The 19219-nt window shown below is 40.9% G+C and overlaps 4 protein-coding genes across 7 annotated transcripts; 3 read left to right on the top strand and 1 right to left on the bottom strand.

Moving 5' to 3' along the window:
• Nucleotides 1-28: 28 nt before the first annotated feature.
• nme5 (NME/NM23 family member 5) lies at nt 29-3846 on the top strand. 2 transcript variants are annotated; one of them, XM_082555315.1, is made up of 6 exons: nt 29-423; nt 590-728; nt 1821-2026; nt 2457-2557; nt 2665-2783; nt 2871-3846. In XM_082555315.1, exons 2-6 carry the CDS (start codon nt 603-605, stop codon nt 2952-2954), a joined length of 636 nt encoding a protein of 211 aa, XP_082411441.1. In that variant the 5' UTR covers nt 29-423; nt 590-602; the 3' UTR covers nt 2955-3846. The 2 variants fall into 2 exon arrangements, with proteins under 2 accessions (XP_082411441.1, XP_082411440.1); XM_082555314.1 differs by having other exon boundaries at nt 31-728.
• A 2833-nt stretch (nt 3847-6679) lies between these two features.
• hnrnpaba (heterogeneous nuclear ribonucleoprotein A/Ba) lies at nt 6680-9856 on the top strand. The gene is made up of 8 exons (XM_082548449.1): nt 6680-6915; nt 7349-7517; nt 7605-7763; nt 7853-7984; nt 8081-8171; nt 8277-8432; nt 8542-8627; nt 9085-9856. Exons 1-7 carry the CDS (start codon nt 6695-6697, stop codon nt 8610-8612), a joined length of 999 nt encoding a protein of 332 aa, XP_082404575.1. The 5' UTR covers nt 6680-6694; the 3' UTR covers nt 8613-8627; nt 9085-9856.
• On the bottom strand, nt 9647-13782 carry phykpl (5-phosphohydroxy-L-lysine phospho-lyase). Its single transcript, XM_082548413.1, has 13 exons — nt 13594-13782; nt 13380-13498; nt 13086-13245; nt 12932-13006; nt 12760-12847; nt 12551-12667; nt 12349-12431; nt 12034-12259; nt 11635-11789; nt 11122-11211; nt 10870-11003; nt 10728-10772; nt 9647-10384 (listed from the first exon to the last, which is right to left on the bottom strand). Exons 1-12 carry the CDS (start codon nt 13650-13652, stop codon nt 10729-10731), a joined length of 1350 nt encoding a protein of 449 aa, XP_082404539.1. The 5' UTR covers nt 13653-13782; the 3' UTR covers nt 9647-10384; nt 10728.
• An 8-nt stretch (nt 13783-13790) lies between these two features.
• Nucleotides 13791-19091, top strand: LOC309715366 (protein FAM53C-like). Of its 3 annotated transcripts, none has more exons than XM_082548421.1 (5): nt 13791-13862; nt 16072-16320; nt 16433-16493; nt 16572-17398; nt 17681-19091. In XM_082548421.1, the coding sequence occupies exons 2-5, from the start codon at nt 16237-16239 to the stop codon at nt 17915-17917; spliced, it is 1209 nt and encodes a 402-aa protein (XP_082404547.1). In that variant the 5' UTR covers nt 13791-13862; nt 16072-16236; the 3' UTR covers nt 17918-19091. The 3 variants fall into 3 exon arrangements, with proteins under 3 accessions (XP_082404547.1, XP_082404545.1, XP_082404546.1); XM_082548419.1 differs by lacking the exon at nt 13791-13862 and adding an exon at nt 14096-14277; XM_082548420.1 differs by lacking the exon at nt 13791-13862 and adding an exon at nt 14217-14617.
• Nucleotides 19092-19219: the final 128 nt, after the last annotated feature.

The raw sequence follows: 19219 nt of genomic DNA, 5'->3' as shown, positions 1-19219 counted from the left end.
TAAGGTGCCCCCTTATACTGTGTACCCCAATGTGACAGTCCTCCATATTTAAATTACTTTGGTTTGCAAAATCTTCGAGTCACGAAAAAAGTCTGATTATCAGATCTGCTGCTGGAATAACACTGTTAATAGTTATTGCCACGCAAAAAGGGGGCATACAAGTACAGCTATCCACGAAAAGGTTTCTTCACTGAGCTATAACATAATCTCCCACATCATGTTTATTGTGATTCTTACTATACCCTGAGATATTTGGCAAGATTTTATGTAACTAAACAGATTTAAGAGAAGCTGATACTTTTTTGACGAAGGGGGACAAATATTTATTGAACCTTTGAATTCGCGAGTTTTTACATCGTAAGAATTGTCCTGCATGCGGTGCCGTACACGTGCATCCTAGCAACAGACATACACATCCAGAAGGTGGGTCAGTGGTTTAATTGAACGAGTAATCGCAGTTTCGCTTTTAAAAAAACAACCATTTTTATAATGAGGCTACTCAAACTCTTCATTGCCAGCTGTTATTAATATTAAGTAAATTAATATCATAAAGATAAACGTTACAAGCGTCTGTCTGATTTGATGTTAGCGAGCGAGAGGAGATGGATGAAAGTTCACCTCTTCGTATTTATGTGGAAAGAACACTGGCCATTATTAAACCAGATGCCATCGACAAAGCTGCGGAGATAGAGAATATTATCCTCAAGTCGGGCTTCACCATCCTGCAGGTATGTTAAAGTTTCTTACGTTGGTAAATTACAAGATGAGAACTGTGGGGTGCACTTTGTTGTGACAGGGACGAGGCTATCCAGCTGAGGATTTTTGAGGAAATAATTTATCTATTTTCTATTATAAGAAGTGTGATATCTTCGTTCATATAAATGCCCCTTTTAAAAGTAATAGATTTTCTTCCTTTGCAGATATCAGTAGCGCAAAGGTTTTCCAATAAAGGGCATTAATATCCAATGCAATTCTATTTTATACAGCGTCAAATCTCTACAGCAGTAACCTCAAGGTGTTTTATTCTCTATGGTAAAGACCCTACAATCAAACGTCCTTCTTTGAGCAAGCATTTGGCAACAGTGGGAGGGAAAACTACCTTTTAACAGGAAGAAGCCTGTAGCAGAATCAGACTCAGGCAGGGGTAGACATCTGATGCAACTGGCTGGGGGTGATGGGACGAAGACAATAACTTAACAACAATAATAACAAACAATAGTTGATAATACAATCACTGGGCACTTTATTTCTAGTAAACCTGGATCCCCTTTTCCCTCAGAACCACCTGAATGTTTCATAGCATGGTTGTCGGAAACATTCCAGTTTGAGATGATTTTAGCTTTGTGACATGGCGCGTTGTCTTGCTGGAAGCAGCCATCAGAAGATGGGTATACTGTGTCATAAATCGATCGTACATCTGGTACCTGAAGTGTGCCAAGAAAATGTACCCCACACTATTACACCACCACCACCATCCTGAACCATAGATACAAAGCAGGATGGATCCATGCTTTCGTGTTGTTTATGCCAAATTATGATGCTCAGTTTATACTTCAGAAGATCTATGACTATGCATACATGCCTAAATGCATTGAGCTGCTGTGACGTGATTGGCTGATTAAATATGACAGGACAAACTATTTTTGCACATGGTAAAAGCAATTGAAGTATGCATATGCAAATAGCAAATAGCCTCAGAATACCAGCCTACTGAAATTAAACTGATCTACTGTATCTGATGTGGTTAGAGATAAATCATGACTGTGTTCACCACCATATGTGCTTTCTCTGTCATATCCAATATTTAATCCCTGCATTAGAAGCGGAAGCTGCTGCTAAGTCCAGAGCAATGCAGTGATTTCTACGCAGAGGAGTATGGAAAGCATTTCTTCCCCAGCTTGACGGCCTTCATGAGCTCTGGCCCCATCGTTGCCTTGATGCTAGCATGCGACAATGCTATCGCCCACTGGAAGTCCATCATAGGACCTGTCAACAGTGCCAAGGCCAGAGAAACCCATCCAGAGTGGTCAGTGTCATTGCTTGGGATAATGAAAAGTGGGGTGTAATTAGATTTTGAATAGAATAGAAGAAAATCAAAGACTGACATTATTACACAATATACAGTATACTGTGCAGCATGCTCACACTTTGGTGTAAAAGCACTTGAATATTTCTCTGCAAACCTGCCCCATCCTTGGACTCAGACAAATGAATAACAGTAATAATGTGTATTATTTACATGGCATTTTTTTTTATATAAATTTGACTTGTATATAACTTACAGTGTTTGATTGTAATTCTGGATCTCAGCCTCAGAATTTTAGTTCACCATGTCCTTTGACTGACCCATCATCAAGGCTTGGTATATTACTTTTATCAAAGGTATGGGTTAAAGGTCAGCTCTGTTAAAACTCATACGCAGATGTACAAATAAAGAATGCTGTACTTTTCTTCAGCCTTAGAGCAAAATATGGCACTTCTGAGCTACAAAATGCCCTTCATGGAAGCGATTCATTTCAAGCAGCTGTAAGGGAGATCAAATTCATGTTCCCAAACTGTAAGTAATTTGCACACACACACATAATCTTCTATACATAGAGATCTTGTGCATATGCAAGTGTTTTGAATGCTTTTCATTCTTTGACCTGTGTGTTTTTTATGCAGCTATAATTGAACCCTTACCCTCAAGAGAAGAAAATGAAGAATACCTGAGCAGGTATATAAACCCAGTTCTGCTACGCGGGCTCACTGAGCTCTGCATGAACAAGCCACTCAACCCCATTGTAAGTATTAGAAGCTATACGTGTTCAGTCATTAGCCAGCTGTTTAGAGCTTTGTGAACATGGGGATTGTATGTTTGCTCCTGATAGATTTGGCTTGCAGACTGGCTCATCCAAAACAACCCAGACCAACCTCAAATATGTGAAGCAGTCGTTGTGGAAGAGGAGCAATGAGAGGCAAACAGTGGGGAAAAAGGAGCAATGAGCACAGAGTTTAATGTCTTTCTTTTTGACTGAGAAATGAATCTGTTCAACGATATAATGAAATAAATCATATTTTCAGTCGTAAGCATCTGTTTGCTTTCTGGCATAAATCAACAATAGACTGGTGATCTGACTAGGTTGTACTTCACCTCTTACCTAAGCCCCAGAATTTGGGTTAGAAAAATGGATGGATGGATGAAAGTTAAAAGTCTTCTTATCACTTAAATATAGACACAACTTCTTAACCTTTAACTAAATGCATCAAAAATGGCTGTGGCTCAGGAGGTAGAGTAGGTTATTTTCTCATTAAAGGCAAACAAAAATGTTTGGTTGAATTAAGCTTTCATAAAAGAAAGAAAGCACTTTCTTACTGCTTGTAGTAAGGTTTGAACTCTCAAAGCACTTTCTAAGCATTAAGAACAATTCAATGTAAAGTTGTGTTAGTTTGTCCATTTACCTTTGAGCCTCTGAAAATGGGGGACTGCGTGTACAATTGGCTGTCATTCCTGAAGGGTCATGCAACACTTTTGCCTAACTCCCTGAAATAAAGTTGCACTGTAATTTGAATCTTGTGTGTCTGTGTTTTTAAATCTATGGTGGCGATTACTTATGAACCTAACTTTATCACGCTGGGATGAAAGGTCTGGAAATATTCTCTGTAATTTAATCTTTGAATAATTTGATTTGGGCAGCTCCTTAAACTATTTTACAGCAGGTTTGGCACTAATTGAACATACAGTGTTGTGACAAAGTATATTTTTCAAACTTATGTCCCATATATCCTCTGATAATTGTTAACCTAGGTCTACTTCCCATTGAGTTGCAGTGGTTTTAGCCCTAGCTGGGAAAATACGTGTGTCTGGTGCTGCACTTTCAAAGTCACTCGTGTGTGATCTTATGTCATTTTTTACCTTGAGATATTTAAAGAAGTCTCATTGTGAGTGAACTTGACTTTGTTGGAAGGATATGAAAGTTACTTTTAGGTAAAAGTGGCCATGTTAAATATTTCTTTTATCCTCCGTACAAAACAGTGCACCATCTGACTTGGAAGGGGGAAAGAAAGTATTCAGTATTATTGGCAATAATACTATTGGTGACTGTTTAATGTCGAAGAGCCACTCCATCTCCAACCCAGCAGGTAACACTGCTGGTCGACAAGGCAGTAGACAGCAGAGTAAATATTTGGCAGCACCAAATAACAGGACAAACAATTTTATAGGGTCTGCAAATGACGCTGTTTAAAAAGAGTGCATTTTGAAGTAGTGAACATGGTTGCACTGAATCCATCCGATAACCTGGGTCGACTGTATGAACCCAGCTGAGATCAGAATGTTACTTGTTGACAAAACACTCAATAACTTTATTTGATTTTGATGATGATGAGATGAGATAACCTTTATTTGTCAGTTGCAGGTCTTTTGCTCACAACCGAGATGACAGACCTTGCCGACCGTACATACAATACAAACATCACATTGGGGAGACAGGTCAGGCTAGGTAGCGAAGAAAAAAACATCGAAATGTGCAACACAAAAGGATAATACAGGAATGCACAGGTATCAACACACCATAACACAATAAACACAGTCAAGCAATATTTGATTTTGAGTCAGTTCTGTTGCTGTTGCTCCACTCAGATTGATTCACTATTAGTGAAAATAATAACTTATTTGTGCATTTGGGTCTGCTTATTCAGTAAGAGGGTACTTCCAATACCATTTCCTACATTTATATGCTAAGATTGTTGGAAACGGATGATTGCAGTTACCCAGCTGTGAACATTTTGTTCTGCAGTGTGTGACTCTGTTTGTTCCTAACTCACCAGGTATACAGAAAGCTGCTTATACTGTAAACACAAGTGCTTATGACTAGCTCAGGATATATTTTTTTCTTAAATAAATGGACTGAAGCATTATAACCCAAGTGTATATCCTTTTATCACACACATATTTCTGGTAAAAGGATTTAGAAAAAGAATGACAGAAAATTATGAGTTCTGTCAACACACTTCAATGCTTTTGTATCTGATTATACATATACAATTGTGTGTATTACAACCTCAAGCCAATCAATTAGCTTTTACTGTGCACTGAAGACATTTGAGTGTGAAACCAAAAGATGAATTTGAGAAGAGAGATCAGTTTCATTTTTTTTTATTGCCGTTACTGGCATCTAAATGTGTTTTTTTTAAAACATAGAATATATATAACTACATCAATTCTATGACCCATAGACTTCATCATATTTCTTATTTCTTCATTAGTTCATTAGTAGTCTCTTCATTAGTTATGTCTCTCCAGGGTTCTTTTTCAGCACCTTTTTCAGGGTTTGTCCTTTCAGTCTTTTCTTCATGAGTTGAAATGTTCAGCTGGGTAAAGATCTGGTGATGGCCAAAACCTCTCATGCCACAACCGCCACTGTGCTTCACAGATAAGCAGATCCCTTCTTTCTCCGTATATTGGGCTTTCCATCACTCCGGTGGAGGTTAATCCTTCTCTCATCATCAAACTGTTTAAGAACAGCGGTGGTTCATCTTTTTACTTTTCTTTTAACTTCAGTTTGACCTTCTAATTTTTTACCGCTGGTCAGTGGTTTGGATTTTGTAGTTTGGGCCCTGTTGTGTTTTCTAAGCCTCCTTCACAAGTCTTCACAGGTGAGAGCAAAAGAATTAAACTGAGTGAAGGTTCAGGGCTACTTCCCTATTTAAATAATCAATAAGGAAAAAATAGATTATTAATGGATTACTGTGCCAGTGTGTTTTGTTACTTTATCTGAGCTGTTTTACCTATATCTTGCACTCTATGAATATGGATATAACTTGATGACGTCACTTTATGATTTTTTTTTTTATTAATAATGAAAACTTCACTGGTAATTTTCAGACCAAGTTCCTTGAGTGGAGCTGAAATTACCGAGCAGTGAACACACCATTCTGAAAGTACTCTGAGTTCCTTCCTGAGTTCTCGAGGCGTGAACATCTTTTGTAGAAAAACAGAAAAAAACTGTCTTACATGCCATTGGTCGGTGCCGTGAATGGCAGCAGAGATTTTCCAATCAGAGGGCTTCTGCGCAAAAAGGTCGTTTTTTTCTCCTGCTGGTTCTAGAAAACCAACCACGAGTTGCCGTCGTGTGGGAGAATCCATCTTGAAGAGAGCTCTCCGGTTGTGTGATTAGTAAGTACGTTTCTGTATTTCATTAGCCTGATTAGTTTTTTCTCATTATATTGTCACGTAAGTAATGCGATTCTTGTAATCTATCTATTTTTTAAACAGTTGTTTTTTGGGGTACGTGCAGGTAATTTTTGTAGTTATTAAAACTGTAGACTGATATTGCGGCCGTATCGGCCTCGGCATTACGTAACTGCGAATTTGAGTTGCATAGTCCCGGCTCGGCTTATCAGCGCGATACATATGTGTACAACTTTTCTAATATTTGCCCTTGGCAGTAATGCGCTAAAGATGCAGTTTGGTTACTGTGATGTGTAAGTGAACGTAACTCTGTGGCCATTTCCCGGCACTCGGTAATAAGCGGGGCTCTCTGAATGCAGGGAACGCGATCGCGCCGGCCAAAATGGTGGGAAAAGCACGTATTGGCACCATGGAAATGGCGAGGCATGCACGGCATGACACATTATATAACCCCCACAACTGTATCACTAATTCCTTACTCTATCTTGTTTGTGTTGGGGGACTTAGGTATAATTGTGCAAAATGTCTGAGTCAGAGCAACAGTACATGGAAACATCGGAAAACGGCCACGAAGTCGACGATGATTTTAACGGAGCCGGCCTCACTGAGGAGGGGAACGACGACGACGGCGCCGCCGCGAATGACTGCGGAGAGGACGCAGGGCCCGAGGACGACGACAATTCGCAAAACGGCGGCACGGAAGGAGGCCAGATCGACGCCAGCAAGGGCGAGGAGGATGCCGGGTGAGTTTAAGAGGCCTGCTGTGAATCTGTGAAGGAAGCAGGCGTCCCTAATGAGCGCTAGCGGTTTGCCACGGCTCTTTGTTCAACCGGCCTTTTGTTGGCGCCATGTGCAGCGCGGAGAGGGGGGGGATGGGCGCCACTGTAAAGATTAAATCTAATATATAGTTGCTTAGAAAAGCAGCAGATACGGGGTGGGTGCTGTGCCTCTACCATGGGGATTTCTCACTTTATTAAACCGGCCTTGAAAGATGGCTAACGGCTAAAAGCTAAAGCAAGTGCTACCTACCTACCCCCCTACATTACTGGGTCACCAGATGTTTTGGGACAGCCTGTATATCTACACCCCTGGTTCTACCCACTACCACTACTGTGTGAAGCTTGTTAGTGGGGGGGTGCCTGCAGCTGCTAACAGTGTCCCTTCTCCTGTGCTCAGGAAAATGTTTGTTGGCGGTCTCAGCTGGGACACAAGCAAGAAGGATCTTAAAGACTACTTCTCTAAATTTGGCGAAGTGACAGACTGCACCATCAAAATGGACCAGCAGACAGGCCGGTCAAGAGGCTTTGGTTTCATTCTGTTTAAAGACGCAGCCAGCGTAGAAAAGGTAAGTTATGTAATTATGTGGACACGTGAGGCATATTTTCACAATGTGGGCAATTTTACATGTGTTTGTTTTTTCTTTGTCTAATAGGTTCTTGAACAGAAGGAGCACAGGCTAGATGGGAGACAGATTGACCCCAAGAAAGCCATGGCCATGAAGAAGGATCCAGTAAAGAAAATCTTTGTGGGCGGACTCAACCCTGATACTTCAAAGGAGGTCATTGAGGAGTACTTTGGGACCTTTGGAGAGGTACATTAGAAGCACCTGTCAGCATCTAATGGAATTAAGTGGGTATATTGGAGGTGGCTGCTACAAAACTCTGATTTCTTTGTTTGTAGATTGACACCATAGAGCTTCCGCAGGACCCAAAGACAGAGAAGAGGAGGGGATTCGTATTCATCACGTACAAAGAAGAGGCTTCGGTGAAGAAAGTCATGGAGAAGAAGTACCACAATGTCGGTGGTAGCAAGGTAATGGCACAGCAAGCTTGCCGGCTGAAATTTAGTTAGCCAGATTTATAAGTCTTTGCAAACGTTTAACACGATGCTCTTTGTGTGACATTGTAGTGTGAAATTAAAATCGCGCAGCCCAAAGAGGTCTACCTGCAGCAGCAGTACGGTGCCCGTGGATACGGTGGACGTGGGCGAGGACGTGGAGGTAAGCACGAAATCTGTGTGCACTTCAGAAGACTCTTGATTTCAATCATGGCCTAAATTTGTTTCTGGAGACTTGTGACAAAAGCTTTCTACTTGTTATTTCTAGGCCAGGGCCAGAACTGGAATCAAGGCTACAACAACTACTGGAACCAGGGATACAACCAGGGCTATGGTTATGGACAGCAAGGCTACGGATATGGTGGCTATGGTGGCTATGACTACTCTGCTGGTTATTACGGCTATGGGGGTGGCTACGATTACAGTAAGCGATAAGTGGCCCCAGGGAAAAGAAACAGAATGAGAGAAACTTTATTTTCTTGGTCCTCCTTTTTGTACAGAAGAACTCAGTCCCTTTTTCTCTTGTCCTCCAGACCAGGGCAATACAAGCTATGGGAAAACTCCAAGACGTGGAGGGCACCAGAGTAGCTACAAGCCATACTGATCACACATAGTGCAGGTATGCATTTCTGCATCATCCGTGGTAGTATGAGAACATAGCTGTAACCATTAGTGCCTTCTGACCCCAGAGATCTCCATCTACTCTAAGTCCATTCCAGCATTGTTGTGGGGTTAGGGTAGGCCGCCTTGTGGGGTCTGTGATCATTAGAGATGGATTCATTCCACCTGTCGGCCATCTTTAGATGAACCTGTACTGCGACTGTTTGATCAGTACGCGTCGAGTTTGTGGTGGTTGAAAGCGGGAATAAAGGACTGTTTCACCTTTCACCAAAGTGCTAGGTGTAACAGCTAGAGGTCGTGTCCCCCTCCCTTCCCAGCCCCTGCCCCCGTCCAAAAAGTGTGTCTGTCCATCACTGACCAGTCAAACTCATTCATGCACCTGTCTGTCTTTGTGTAACTGCATGCCGCATTTGGTTTATTCTCAGTAACGTTAAGCACCGTGTTTTTCTCTCAAGGTCTAAAGTAAATAAGAAAAAGAGATCCATGGTCTGACTACAGCGAACATGGGCTCTGGCTTTTCCTTTGGAGTTGGCAGAAAATTTGGACTCATGCTCCATTTGTACAGATCAAGTGAGGAACTGGGGAAGCAAATGTCACTTTTCCACTTTTTATTTTATATTGTTTTTTGTTTTGTTTTTTTTTGTGTCCATTTACATTTCCAGTGATGGAAGTGTTATTTTTACTGTACTTTTTGGTACCTTTTTGAATCTAATGTATTGTATGGTTGTATTTTTACATGTCTACTGGATTTACAGATGAGCAAGAGCTTTTAAAGCTCGCGAATAAAACTATTTTTTTTTTTTTTTTTTTTTTGTTTCTTCATTTTGTTTTGGTGTTTATAGATTTTGTTGTTCTCCCATGCTGAGTGTTGGATGTGAGTTGCATGGCTTCAGATGTGGGGTGAGGTTTAAAAAAAAAAAAAAAAGGGATTTATACTAATCAAAGGGTTCTTTGTAAGAGTGTCAAATAAATATTTGCAGAAGGCCTTGTAGACAAAGACAACCAGCAATTATTTGGTTTTGTTTTTTTTGTTGTTGTTGTTTTTGTTATTTTGGCTTTTAAGGAGATTCTTCCCCCATCATGTCTGCAATTTTTAAGTGGCTTTACTAGTGTTATTCAACTGAACGCAAGCCTGTTAAATGTAAGAGGGTATTCCCTCTCTCACTGGAAATTCATTCCTCTAGTGTCTTTGGCAAATTGGTAGAAATAAACTTTTGGTTTATATTACACATGGATCTTTCTGTTATTATTTGTAAAGTTAACGTTAAATGTTTTTGTACTGTTAACTGGCTTGCTTGTTTCGTCTCAAGTAATGTTAACATCTCCATGGGAAGCTGTGGGAGAGGGCTTCACTACCTGCAGGATAACTTGCTGAGTGTAACACCCACCCCACTAGATGTTAAACTGCAATACTTGAGCAATTTTTGTGAATGTGTCCGGGAGTTATAGTTGTCTGGTAAGTGCTTCACTCTACCATGCTGTGTATTAAGAACATGTTGCCAATCAGTGTTAAGTCACAGCTGATTATGTGAACTGCTGTCAGCAGAAAAATGATACAAGAACCAGGATTACAGTTAAAAAAAAAAAAAAGTTGTCAATATTTTCTTTAATTTATTTATTTTGTATTATAAAAGTGTGGAATTTCAAAATGTCATCTTCTGGTAGACTACATTTCCCAGGTGGCAATGATATGTTGTGGCTTGTAGTGTTTACCTCCAGTCTGTGGGGTGTCATCAGAGAGGTGACTGGTATGATCTGTTGAAAATGAGAATGACTAAAACATTTGCATTGATATTTCACTTTAAATGGGCATAGTTTGAAACGAATGACGACGCTGATCCAGCAGTACCGTTATTTAAAATTCACTGTCACCGCTTTGATATTCTCTGAATTATTAATTTCCAGATAGAAGTCCAACTTCTCTAAAGTGAACCCCCACAGTAGTCTGTGTTGAGTGGAAGAGGCAACATGTTCTGTGAAGCTGTTTGGTCTACTGGAGCCTCAAGAACAGATTTTAATCTCTACCTCTAAATATTATGAATGTGACCACCTGACTCTGTCTGATGCAATTAAAATGTTTTCTACAGGTTTGACAAACCTTAGATGTCTTCCTTTTCCAGTTTGAGGTCACTGGCTTTCATGTCTGAAAAAAATGAAATGGTTATATTTTGGTGTTGAGGTTTTTATGGACTGAGTAGATAGCATGCATATAACCTTGTTTACAATGTTAGTCAGCTAACCTGTAAGGATGCGATCAATACATTGCACCACCAGCTCTGCATTCTCCATGCCGAAGCACATGGGAGGCTTAAACTTCAAGACGTTCTCCCATGGGCCATCAGTACTGACACATATTTGATCCTCCTCCTTCAACCTGATATAAAGAGGACAAACTCCAATCACAGAACAGCACTGGGGAGTAAGCTTTTTTTTAAAAAACATAAAATGTAAAAACTAACTGATAACTAATATGTTGCACTGCAGTCCCTCACCTCTTGACCACATGCGCTGCAGCTTCTGTGGCAGGAGTCTTCTTCTCTCTGTCAATCACCAACTCAATTCCCAAAAATAGTCCAACACCTCTACAGAAATAAAGACATGGCCTTTTATTGGAATTATGAAAGAATTAGCATACTTGTCAAATATATTTACATGTTAAGTATTCACGTTAGCAGCGGTTTGCAGTCCATGTCTGAAAATCTGAGATTTTTGTCATTCATATCTAGCTTTTTATACTGCAAAGGGTAAACACTACCAAATATATGTATAATAGGGTATGGAGGACAATTTCTATACATTTGAATAATTGAACATTTTTAGATTAAGTAAGATCAAAACACCACACCTGCAAATAAAAGTGAGATGTCAACGAGGCACTGTAAACATGGACATGTCTGTAGGCAAGCTTTAATTAGTAGAGTCACTGGACTTCATTATACGGCAGCTCAATTAGTTATTTTTTAAGTGCTATGAACTGCAGGATACCGCTGACATAGCATCCTTACCTGACATCTCCAATTATTTCATGTCGTGCTTTCAGTTTTGTGAGCAAATCTTTTAGGTGGGCTCCGACCCTCACAGCATTTCCTCTTAAGTCTTCCTCCACGATCACATCAAGGACTGCTAGGCCAACTGCACATGAAACTGGAGTCCCGCCGAACTGCATGAAGTTGGAGAGTAAAATGAGTGATTTATCTTTAGAATATGCATAAAAGCATTATATTTAAAAGTAACACAGGAACTGTGAGTGAAATGTACGTTTTAAGTCTTAAAATGACATTTCTCTCTTAATGTCATTTTAATATTAATGGTAAAATGGTAAAATAGCTATTATTATCAAATACCTGGTTGTGTGTGGAGATCGGGCATTAATTTATGCTACATTAAGGTTTCTGTATAGTCACCGTATTGAAGTACTCCACTCCGTTGGCTGTAAAAGCTCCAGCTATCTCTGCAGTGGTTGCTACGCATGCCAGGGGATGCCCATTGCCCATCGGTTTGCCCATGGTCACAATGTCTGGGCAGAAATCGTCTCCCTGAAGCTGAAAAGCCCAGAAATGATGTCCCACACGCCCAAAACCTGTCTGGACTTCATCTGCCACAAACACGCCACCAGCTGAGCGCACATATCTGTGGAGAATACGACAAGGAGGCACCACACTTTCATTGTTGTACAACCAGCTGAGCAAAAACAACCAGATAACTGAAGAATTACTCACTCTGCAACTTTAGGAAAGTATCCTTGGGGCAAGATTATTTGTCCACCAACACTGGGCAGGGATTCAGCAAAGAAGGCTGAGATCTAAAGAAAAACAGATAATAAATATGCACTATAAGTGTAATGTGCTTATTATTAGCACTGTTCTGAGCGTGTGTAGTAGAGATTTTATTGAGCCTGCATGGAACTGGGTTATAGTGTACCTTACGGCCTTTTTTGTGAACATCCTCTATAAGGTCTTTTACTGTATCAGCATATGCTTGGCCTGGGTTGGGGTGATCTTCTCTGTATATGCCTCTGTAAGTGTCTGGTAGAGGTGCCTGGGAGGATGAAAGAACATGTTCTTTGAGATCAGCAGGAGTCTATTGCTGGGTAGCAGTTTTTGTGATAATAGGTTTCTAAATTTACACACCACATGAACCCATTCTTTCTGTCCCGCCAGTTTCCGGAACTTGTAAGGGCTAATGTCGATGAGAGACATTAGATGCCCATGGTATGCACTAGTGTAGAAGGAGAGCTCATTATAACTGAAAAGCACGTGTAATTGCAGGGGTGAAAGGGCTGCAATGGAGCAAAATACTTACTGGTCAAGAACTACGACATCTTCATGTTGGGTGTACTGACGTGCCAAGCGTAGGGCAAGATCATTGGCCTCTGAACTATCAGGAAAAAAAAGATGTAATTGTACTTTAGAGAATGCTTTTTTTAAGGAGTATGAGCGTGCAACAGAATACTCACCCAGAGTTAACAAAGTAGAAGACACACAGTTTCTGGGGGAGGGTAGCAGCCAGGCGGTCAGCATACAGGACTATGTTGTCATGCAGGAATCTTGAATTTGTGTTCAGGACGTCCATTTGAGCTGCTGCAGCCTTTGTGATGGCGGGGTGACAATGACCCACTTAGAAAAACATACATACAACATGTCAGTAAGGGCGTTAAAACGTCCTGCCACTAGGTGGCAGAAGTGTAATACACTGTATTTTTTTAATTGGTTAGAAAAAACGGACTTGAGACTGGATGATAATGTTTTACCATGTTGGACGTTACTGATACAGTCCAAATAGCGTTTGCCATTTTCGTCAAATAGATACTGTCCTCGTGCTCTTACTATTTTCACCGGGTCTTCTGAATAAAACAGTTTACATGACTGTCTGTAATCAAAGAAATCAATACGTGTCATTTGCACTATATGCACAATAAGCCTGTGAGCAAGCACCAAGAAAACACCAAGTTTCATCTTACATACCCGATTAGCCTATTCCTCATTGCAAGAGTTTCTTCTTTCCGAAGTTCTTCTTGCGCCATGACAACTTAATCTCTGGCTCTTTTAATTTCACGTATACCAAATACAGATACAAATACAATGCCATAAACTATAACAGCTATTGACTAGAAACTTATGGAAAACTGTTTCGCTAACTGACCCAATACGCATGCGTCGGTGGCAGAGCTGAGTTCACTTCCCACTAAGTTCAAACACTTTGTAGTTTTAACTTTTCTTTTCCCCTGTCACAGGTAAGGTAGGGTATCTAAATTTAATAAATATTTTATTATTCGACCTATATTATAAAATACATTTGCCTTTATTGTTAGACAGGAAGATTTGAAATTACGCTCTCGCTTTAACCAGAACGGTGTCACTGTGGGACGGTCAAAGTGACAGAAGCTCGTAAAATAATTGCAATGTGTTTTGCTGTGAGTTCAGTTTAATTTCCTCCAAAACAACAGAAAAAAACAATAGTAAACGTTATACATTTTTGGTATGTCTAAACCTCATTTAAGCATCTCTTGAATCACCAGTTGTAAAGGCATGTGACAAAAACACCCTCTCAATTGGTATCGTCCAGAAGCTATAAATACTCAGTTAATCTGCTCGCCACCCGGTGCACTCGCTGCGCAGCTTTGGTTGCTTAGGAACGCCTGAATGCAGGTAATACATCAAGACAGCTGTAGCATGCTAGCTTGCAACCAAGCTGCCTGACCAAGCTAACGCTACAAGTGATTTAGACATAGACTGTTGGGTTAGCGTTAAATTTAGGAACGCAAATTTTCATACTGGCCTTACAAAACGTAGCTATAACCGACTGGAATGACAAGCCTCTAACCGGTCGCAATCAGATCTATTGTAATAAACTGACGCTAGTAATTTTAGTGCATTTATCCTATGAGCTAGCTGACAACTTGGTGCTTCACTGGCTGCATCGTGTTCGTGAGCTAGCTTACCACATACCACCTTGCTCACCGGCTATAATCGGAATCCTATCGATCCTGTAAGTTTAGCATTATTTTAATGTGTTACATTGTAACGAACAACAGCTGGATTGCAGTTCATGAATTTTAGCTGATGGGCAGAAACGTGGTTTGAGTAAGCTGCGCAACACTGTGTTAAACTCGCTTGTTTTCCATTTTTTAAATATTTTTTTTTAATTTTGTTTTTTTTAAATACAGTGTCCTTAAGTCAAAGCTATTTTATCAAGGTGGCTGTGCTAGAGGTTTCTTGTCATTTCGACAGCGTCCTATATTTTTTTTTCTTATGCTGATCGAATGTATGTTTGCTAGTCACACTGAAAAGTGATGCTAAAGTTTTATACTAGTTACTTGACAGCTCTTGATTGTGTTCAGGACATGACAGTGGAAAAAGCTTGGTCTTGTGCCCCTTAAATAATGTCTTGTGGCATGTGGAACTAGGCTAGCAAATGCACTGTTTGCCACAAGGAGGAGGAAGGCCCTGGAGGCCACATCTTGACTCAACAGTGATTGAACGAAAGTCTCTTAAGTGAGCTGAAATATAAATGCCATCAAAGGGCCTCAAAGTTGCTAGATTAATATTTGGTTTTTTTGAAGGGGGGTTTTCCACCCTACATGTGCTCTACACATTCTTTTAAACAGAAGTCCAAAGGCTAATGGGTCATGTTACATTTTAATGCAACGGTCATTCTGTGTCTTTTACTTTCAATTTGAGATGTACAGCACTGAGTAATAGACTTCCTGGGATTCCATACATGGGCTACTGCAGGGGAATCTTCAGGTGTTTGTGCATTCAGTAACTAATGTTTTTTTTTTTTTTTTTTAAGTTTTTGATTACAAGTAGAGTAGTTCAGGACTGTATTTGGTTTGGCCTCAAGTAAGTCCTTGAGACCTGGTCACTATTCTTTTGTCCCCTTTACAAAGATACTATGGTATGCTTCCAGCCCCTGTCCCATTCATTTTTCACACACTTCCCCCTCCATCCTTTCCCTTTTAGTCTTTCCCTCCCCCTTCCATTCTTTACTACTCACAACTTTTGTCATTTCAGTTTATTGGACCCTACTGACTTGATTGCAAAAGTTTTCACTTGAGTTGTAGTCTGCATCTCCTTCGAAATAAAATTTTCTTTGGAGTCCCATTTGGAATGACAATATGAACTTAATTTGATGAAATGTGACGTGCTGCTTTGTTCAGGGTCACCTCATGTCCATGTGTGATTCTCGCCTTAGTGAGCATAAACTTCTGCTCCTGCATGAATGAAAGGGCAACTTATAAGCCCTAGCTTGGTTCACATAGACCTGTGGTCAGTGTTTGGTGTGCAGCTTTTCTGTTCCTCTTGCTGTGGGCTTTCCCAAACAGAAAAACAAACATTAGAAAGTACCCTCTGCCCCACAATGACTAAACTAGTTTGATTTCTCTGCAGTTTGTCTAACCACTTATTTAATTTGTTTCAATCTATTCTCACCTGCCTCTCTAGGTTGCATAAAGATGTTGGTGGCAAAGTGAGGAACCTGGTCAGTCTGGCTGGTTGAGGTGTAGAGGGGACGCCACAAACCACGCCAGAACTCTGACTAATGACACTTTCACTGCCCTTGGTAAATCTCCTCATCTCCATGTCTCTCCCTGGATCATAGCTACAAATATGGTGACTCTTATAACAGAGCAACTTCGTAAGCAGAGTTTAGAAGAACCCTATCACAAGGCCTTCTCATTCAGTGTGAATGTGGTGAGTTGGATGGTTTAGATGGAACAAAGTCTTGTCCTTCAAACTGATTTTGTTTCATTGACTTGGTTTTCTCACTTCTGATTTTGAAAACAAGTCATTCTGTTTGTTACAGTCATTACCTACAGTGGGCTCCAGTCCCACTGTCTCGTGGAGTGCTCATAAAACAACACAAGGCAAGTTTAGTGAGTTAAGAGCAACATTTGTGACCAGTGGGGAAATTGGCCTCATGTTTATCTTTTTGGCATTTTCAGAGAGCTACACCTCAACTACACATCCATCATCTGTTGCCAGTGTTTTGGATGACTCCTGTGGACTTGATTCACTATGGCCTACTTCTCAATCTGGAGAATCACTCCAGAGACCAGAACGTCCCTTCAAGGCTTTCCAAAGTTCACCTCCGCCACCTCCAAAACGCCACTGCCGGTCCCTCTCTGTTCCAGAGGATCTGTCTCAGTGCCGCACCACCTGGCATCCCAGCGCATCAAGGGTTTGGACCCCAGTGAAACGTAGCTGTCACAGTGGTGGAGCATCTAGTTCAGGCTCTGGAGCCAGCTCTTTGCCACTTTGTGGTCCTAGTTCCTCCTTCCCCTCTTCCTCCATACACTCATCTGCTAGTCCTACCTTCTTTAGCTTAGCGCTATCGTCTGACTCCCTGATATCATGGGGCTTCCCATGGGACCCCTGCGATACACTGAAAGGAGCATGTTCTGCATCCTTTGCTACGCCTTCTTCGTGCTCTTCTTCACCGGCCCCGCTGACCTCACACTATGTGCTGCAGCGTCGCTTCTCCCTCTCCCCTGTACACATTCAGAAATCTCCTACGGTGCCCTTGCCCCCCCAACCCTGTGCAGGTTCAGCCTTGAAATATGGCCGTTCTGACTTGGAGCACCCAGCGCTGTCTCCGTCTCCTACTTCAGCCTGCAGCACACCATCCTCATCTAGGCGTGGCCTCCACCCTGCTTTGCCACGTTGCCACTCGCAGCCCTGTGACATGCGCAAACCTCGCTTAAAGAGGCGCCATGACCCAGATGTTCTGCCCTACCCAAGGCCAGTCCTCGACTTCAGCAAGATGACACAGGTGAGCAAGGAAGGTGGTCCATCAGTGTTACAGTACCTCTGTGACGGAGGCTAATAGTATTGGTGAGCAATCAAGTTCACTACTTTCCTTAAATGTAGCCTTCTCTTTGAGACCTTTTGTGATCTTTTTTTTTTTTCTTTTTTTGCTTTTATCTCATCACTTATGTTTTACCACTTTATCTTTATCACTTATTATTTGATGCAAGGACGCAAGACAGTAATTATTTTTGTCTATAAAAATAGTAACATGATGATCATGATGCACATGGTTTTTCCTGCTTAGATTGGTAATCGTGAGAGCCCTGCATATGGACCAGGTAGCGGTTTGATTCCAGTGACCTCACAGGTGGAACGACGTTCAGCTTTCTCTCCGGCAGAGTTTCTGGGAAGAGCCAGCATCGGGCCGCTCAGTGAAAGTGAGGAAGAGGAAGACGAAAGGAGGCCTGCAGATGGAGGACAAAAGATTGTTTTTGAAAGAGACTGTACAGAATTGGATCTGAACCTTATAGAAGAAAACTGATCGCTCCTTGGTGCTCTCAGTGTTATAACTGCATCAATATCCATGTTAAGCACACCTGCAGGCTTATATTTTCTTTTTAATATAACGTGCTCTTCTGGCAGTTGGTGGAAACCTGCTGCCCTCTCTATACAAATGTCCAGAGTTTAAAAGTAAGATCCAAGGACCCCATGTGGGAGGCTAATATCCAATGACATTGCTGCGATCATAACACTTGAGCTTGCTCACTATTCAAAATTGCACAAATTTTGTTAGCGCTGGCCTGTTGAAGCACTCCTTAAGGAAATGTGCATGAGCGAATAAGCAAGATTTAATGCGCACAGATTTTTGACTAATATTTGATATTAAGAAAAGTCTTAATTAGCATAAGCCACTGGTTTGCATCTTGATGGCCTTACATATCCTTATCAAAGAACTTTATTGCCAGAGGTTGACAGAATGTTTCTATTACATGACGCACACTAAATGCCAGTAACTGAATGAGACCGATTGTTGTTCAGTGCTGCTTCTGATACTCGAGTAGACTACTTTTGTATTTGGCTGACTGAATTAAATGTGAGCTGTTTAACAGTAGCTAAAATGTTGCTGTGTGTAAGATTAAAAAAAAAAAGCCCATACAATAAGTATCCATATTTAATTGTTCTGTGTATTTAACAGGATACATTCCACTTTTTAAAAATCTCGCCTAAAGCCTCTTCACTTTTACTGCTGTTCTAACTTTTCAGATATATTCTGCTTTTCTTCTGGCACAAACGACATAACACACCCTCTACGTTACATTATCTTTTTGGAGTTTGTGTAATTGCTTTGACATTGACACATCTTGTTAACAGTGACACGGCTTACATAAACTGACCATGCCTTAAGCTTAAAATACAGAGTTCTTGGTGCTGTGCTCTTGTTTTTCACAGCCAGGCTCCTGTTTGCACTGATTGAGATATTTCTGAATTCGAGGCACATACACTTCAGTGGTCAGTCGTATGAGTGCTGCAGCTGGTCTTCACAGGGCACAATGTAACGGGCTGTACAGTGGTTTGAGTGAGTACATGCGTCCAGCCATTTCTGAGAGTGTATGTAACGAAAGAGTGAGGCTTTTAAGAAATGATTTCTTTGGCTGGAAATATACTTGTTGCACAATTTATGTACAAATAAATTTAATAGAATTATTTTTTTTTCCCAAAAAGTGTCTTGTCCTTCTTTTCTTCTTCTTAAATGAATATGAATGTTGTTTCATGCTTGGACCCAACATAAAGGAAGTCAGGGGGCAGTAGATAATTGGATTATTGTGACACCTAGTGGCTGATC

Source organism: Aulonocara stuartgranti (assembly GCF_965226115.1).
Source record: "Aulonocara stuartgranti genome assembly, chromosome: 2".
Lineage (NCBI taxonomy): Eukaryota > Metazoa > Chordata > Actinopteri > Cichliformes > Cichlidae > Aulonocara > Aulonocara stuartgranti.
The sequence above is the reverse complement of the archived record's forward strand: the minus strand, read 5'-3'. Positions and strand labels throughout refer to the sequence as shown.

Bases quoted from the DNA above. Each gene is read 5' to 3' on its own strand.
- nme5 (XM_082555315.1), top strand. From the start codon at position 603: ATGGATGAAAGTTCACCTCTTCGTATTTATGTGGAAAGAACACTGGCC. The intron at 2,027-2,456 runs GTCAGTGTCATT...ACTTTTCTTCAG, and splicing joins AGAGAAACCCATCCAGAGTG to CCTTAGAGCAAAATATGGCA. The intron at 2,558-2,664 runs GTAAGTAATTTG...TTTTTTATGCAG, and splicing joins CAAATTCATGTTCCCAAACT to CTATAATTGAACCCTTACCC.
- hnrnpaba (XM_082548449.1), top strand. From the start codon at position 6,695: ATGTCTGAGTCAGAGCAACAGTACATGGAAACATCGGAAAACGGCCAC. The intron at 6,916-7,348 runs GTGAGTTTAAGA...TCCTGTGCTCAG, and splicing joins AAGGGCGAGGAGGATGCCGG to GAAAATGTTTGTTGGCGGTC. The intron at 7,518-7,604 runs GTAAGTTATGTA...TTTGTCTAATAG, and splicing joins ACGCAGCCAGCGTAGAAAAG to GTTCTTGAACAGAAGGAGCA.
- phykpl (XM_082548413.1), bottom strand. From the start codon at position 13,652: ATGGCGCAAGAAGAACTTCGGAAAGAAGAAACTCTTGCAATGAGGAAT. The intron at 12,848-12,931 runs GTAAGTATTTTG...CTTCTACACTAG, and splicing joins GATGTCGTAGTTCTTGACCA to TGCATACCATGGGCATCTAA. The intron at 12,260-12,348 runs GTGAGTAATTCT...TATTCTCCACAG, and splicing joins TACTTTCCTAAAGTTGCAGA to ATATGTGCGCTCAGCTGGTG.
- LOC309715366 (XM_082548421.1), top strand. From the start codon at position 16,237: ATGGTGACTCTTATAACAGAGCAACTTCGTAAGCAGAGTTTAGAAGAA. The intron at 16,494-16,571 runs GCAAGTTTAGTG...TGGCATTTTCAG, and splicing joins TGCTCATAAAACAACACAAG to AGAGCTACACCTCAACTACA. The intron at 17,399-17,680 runs GTGAGCAAGGAA...TTTCCTGCTTAG, and splicing joins ACTTCAGCAAGATGACACAG to ATTGGTAATCGTGAGAGCCC.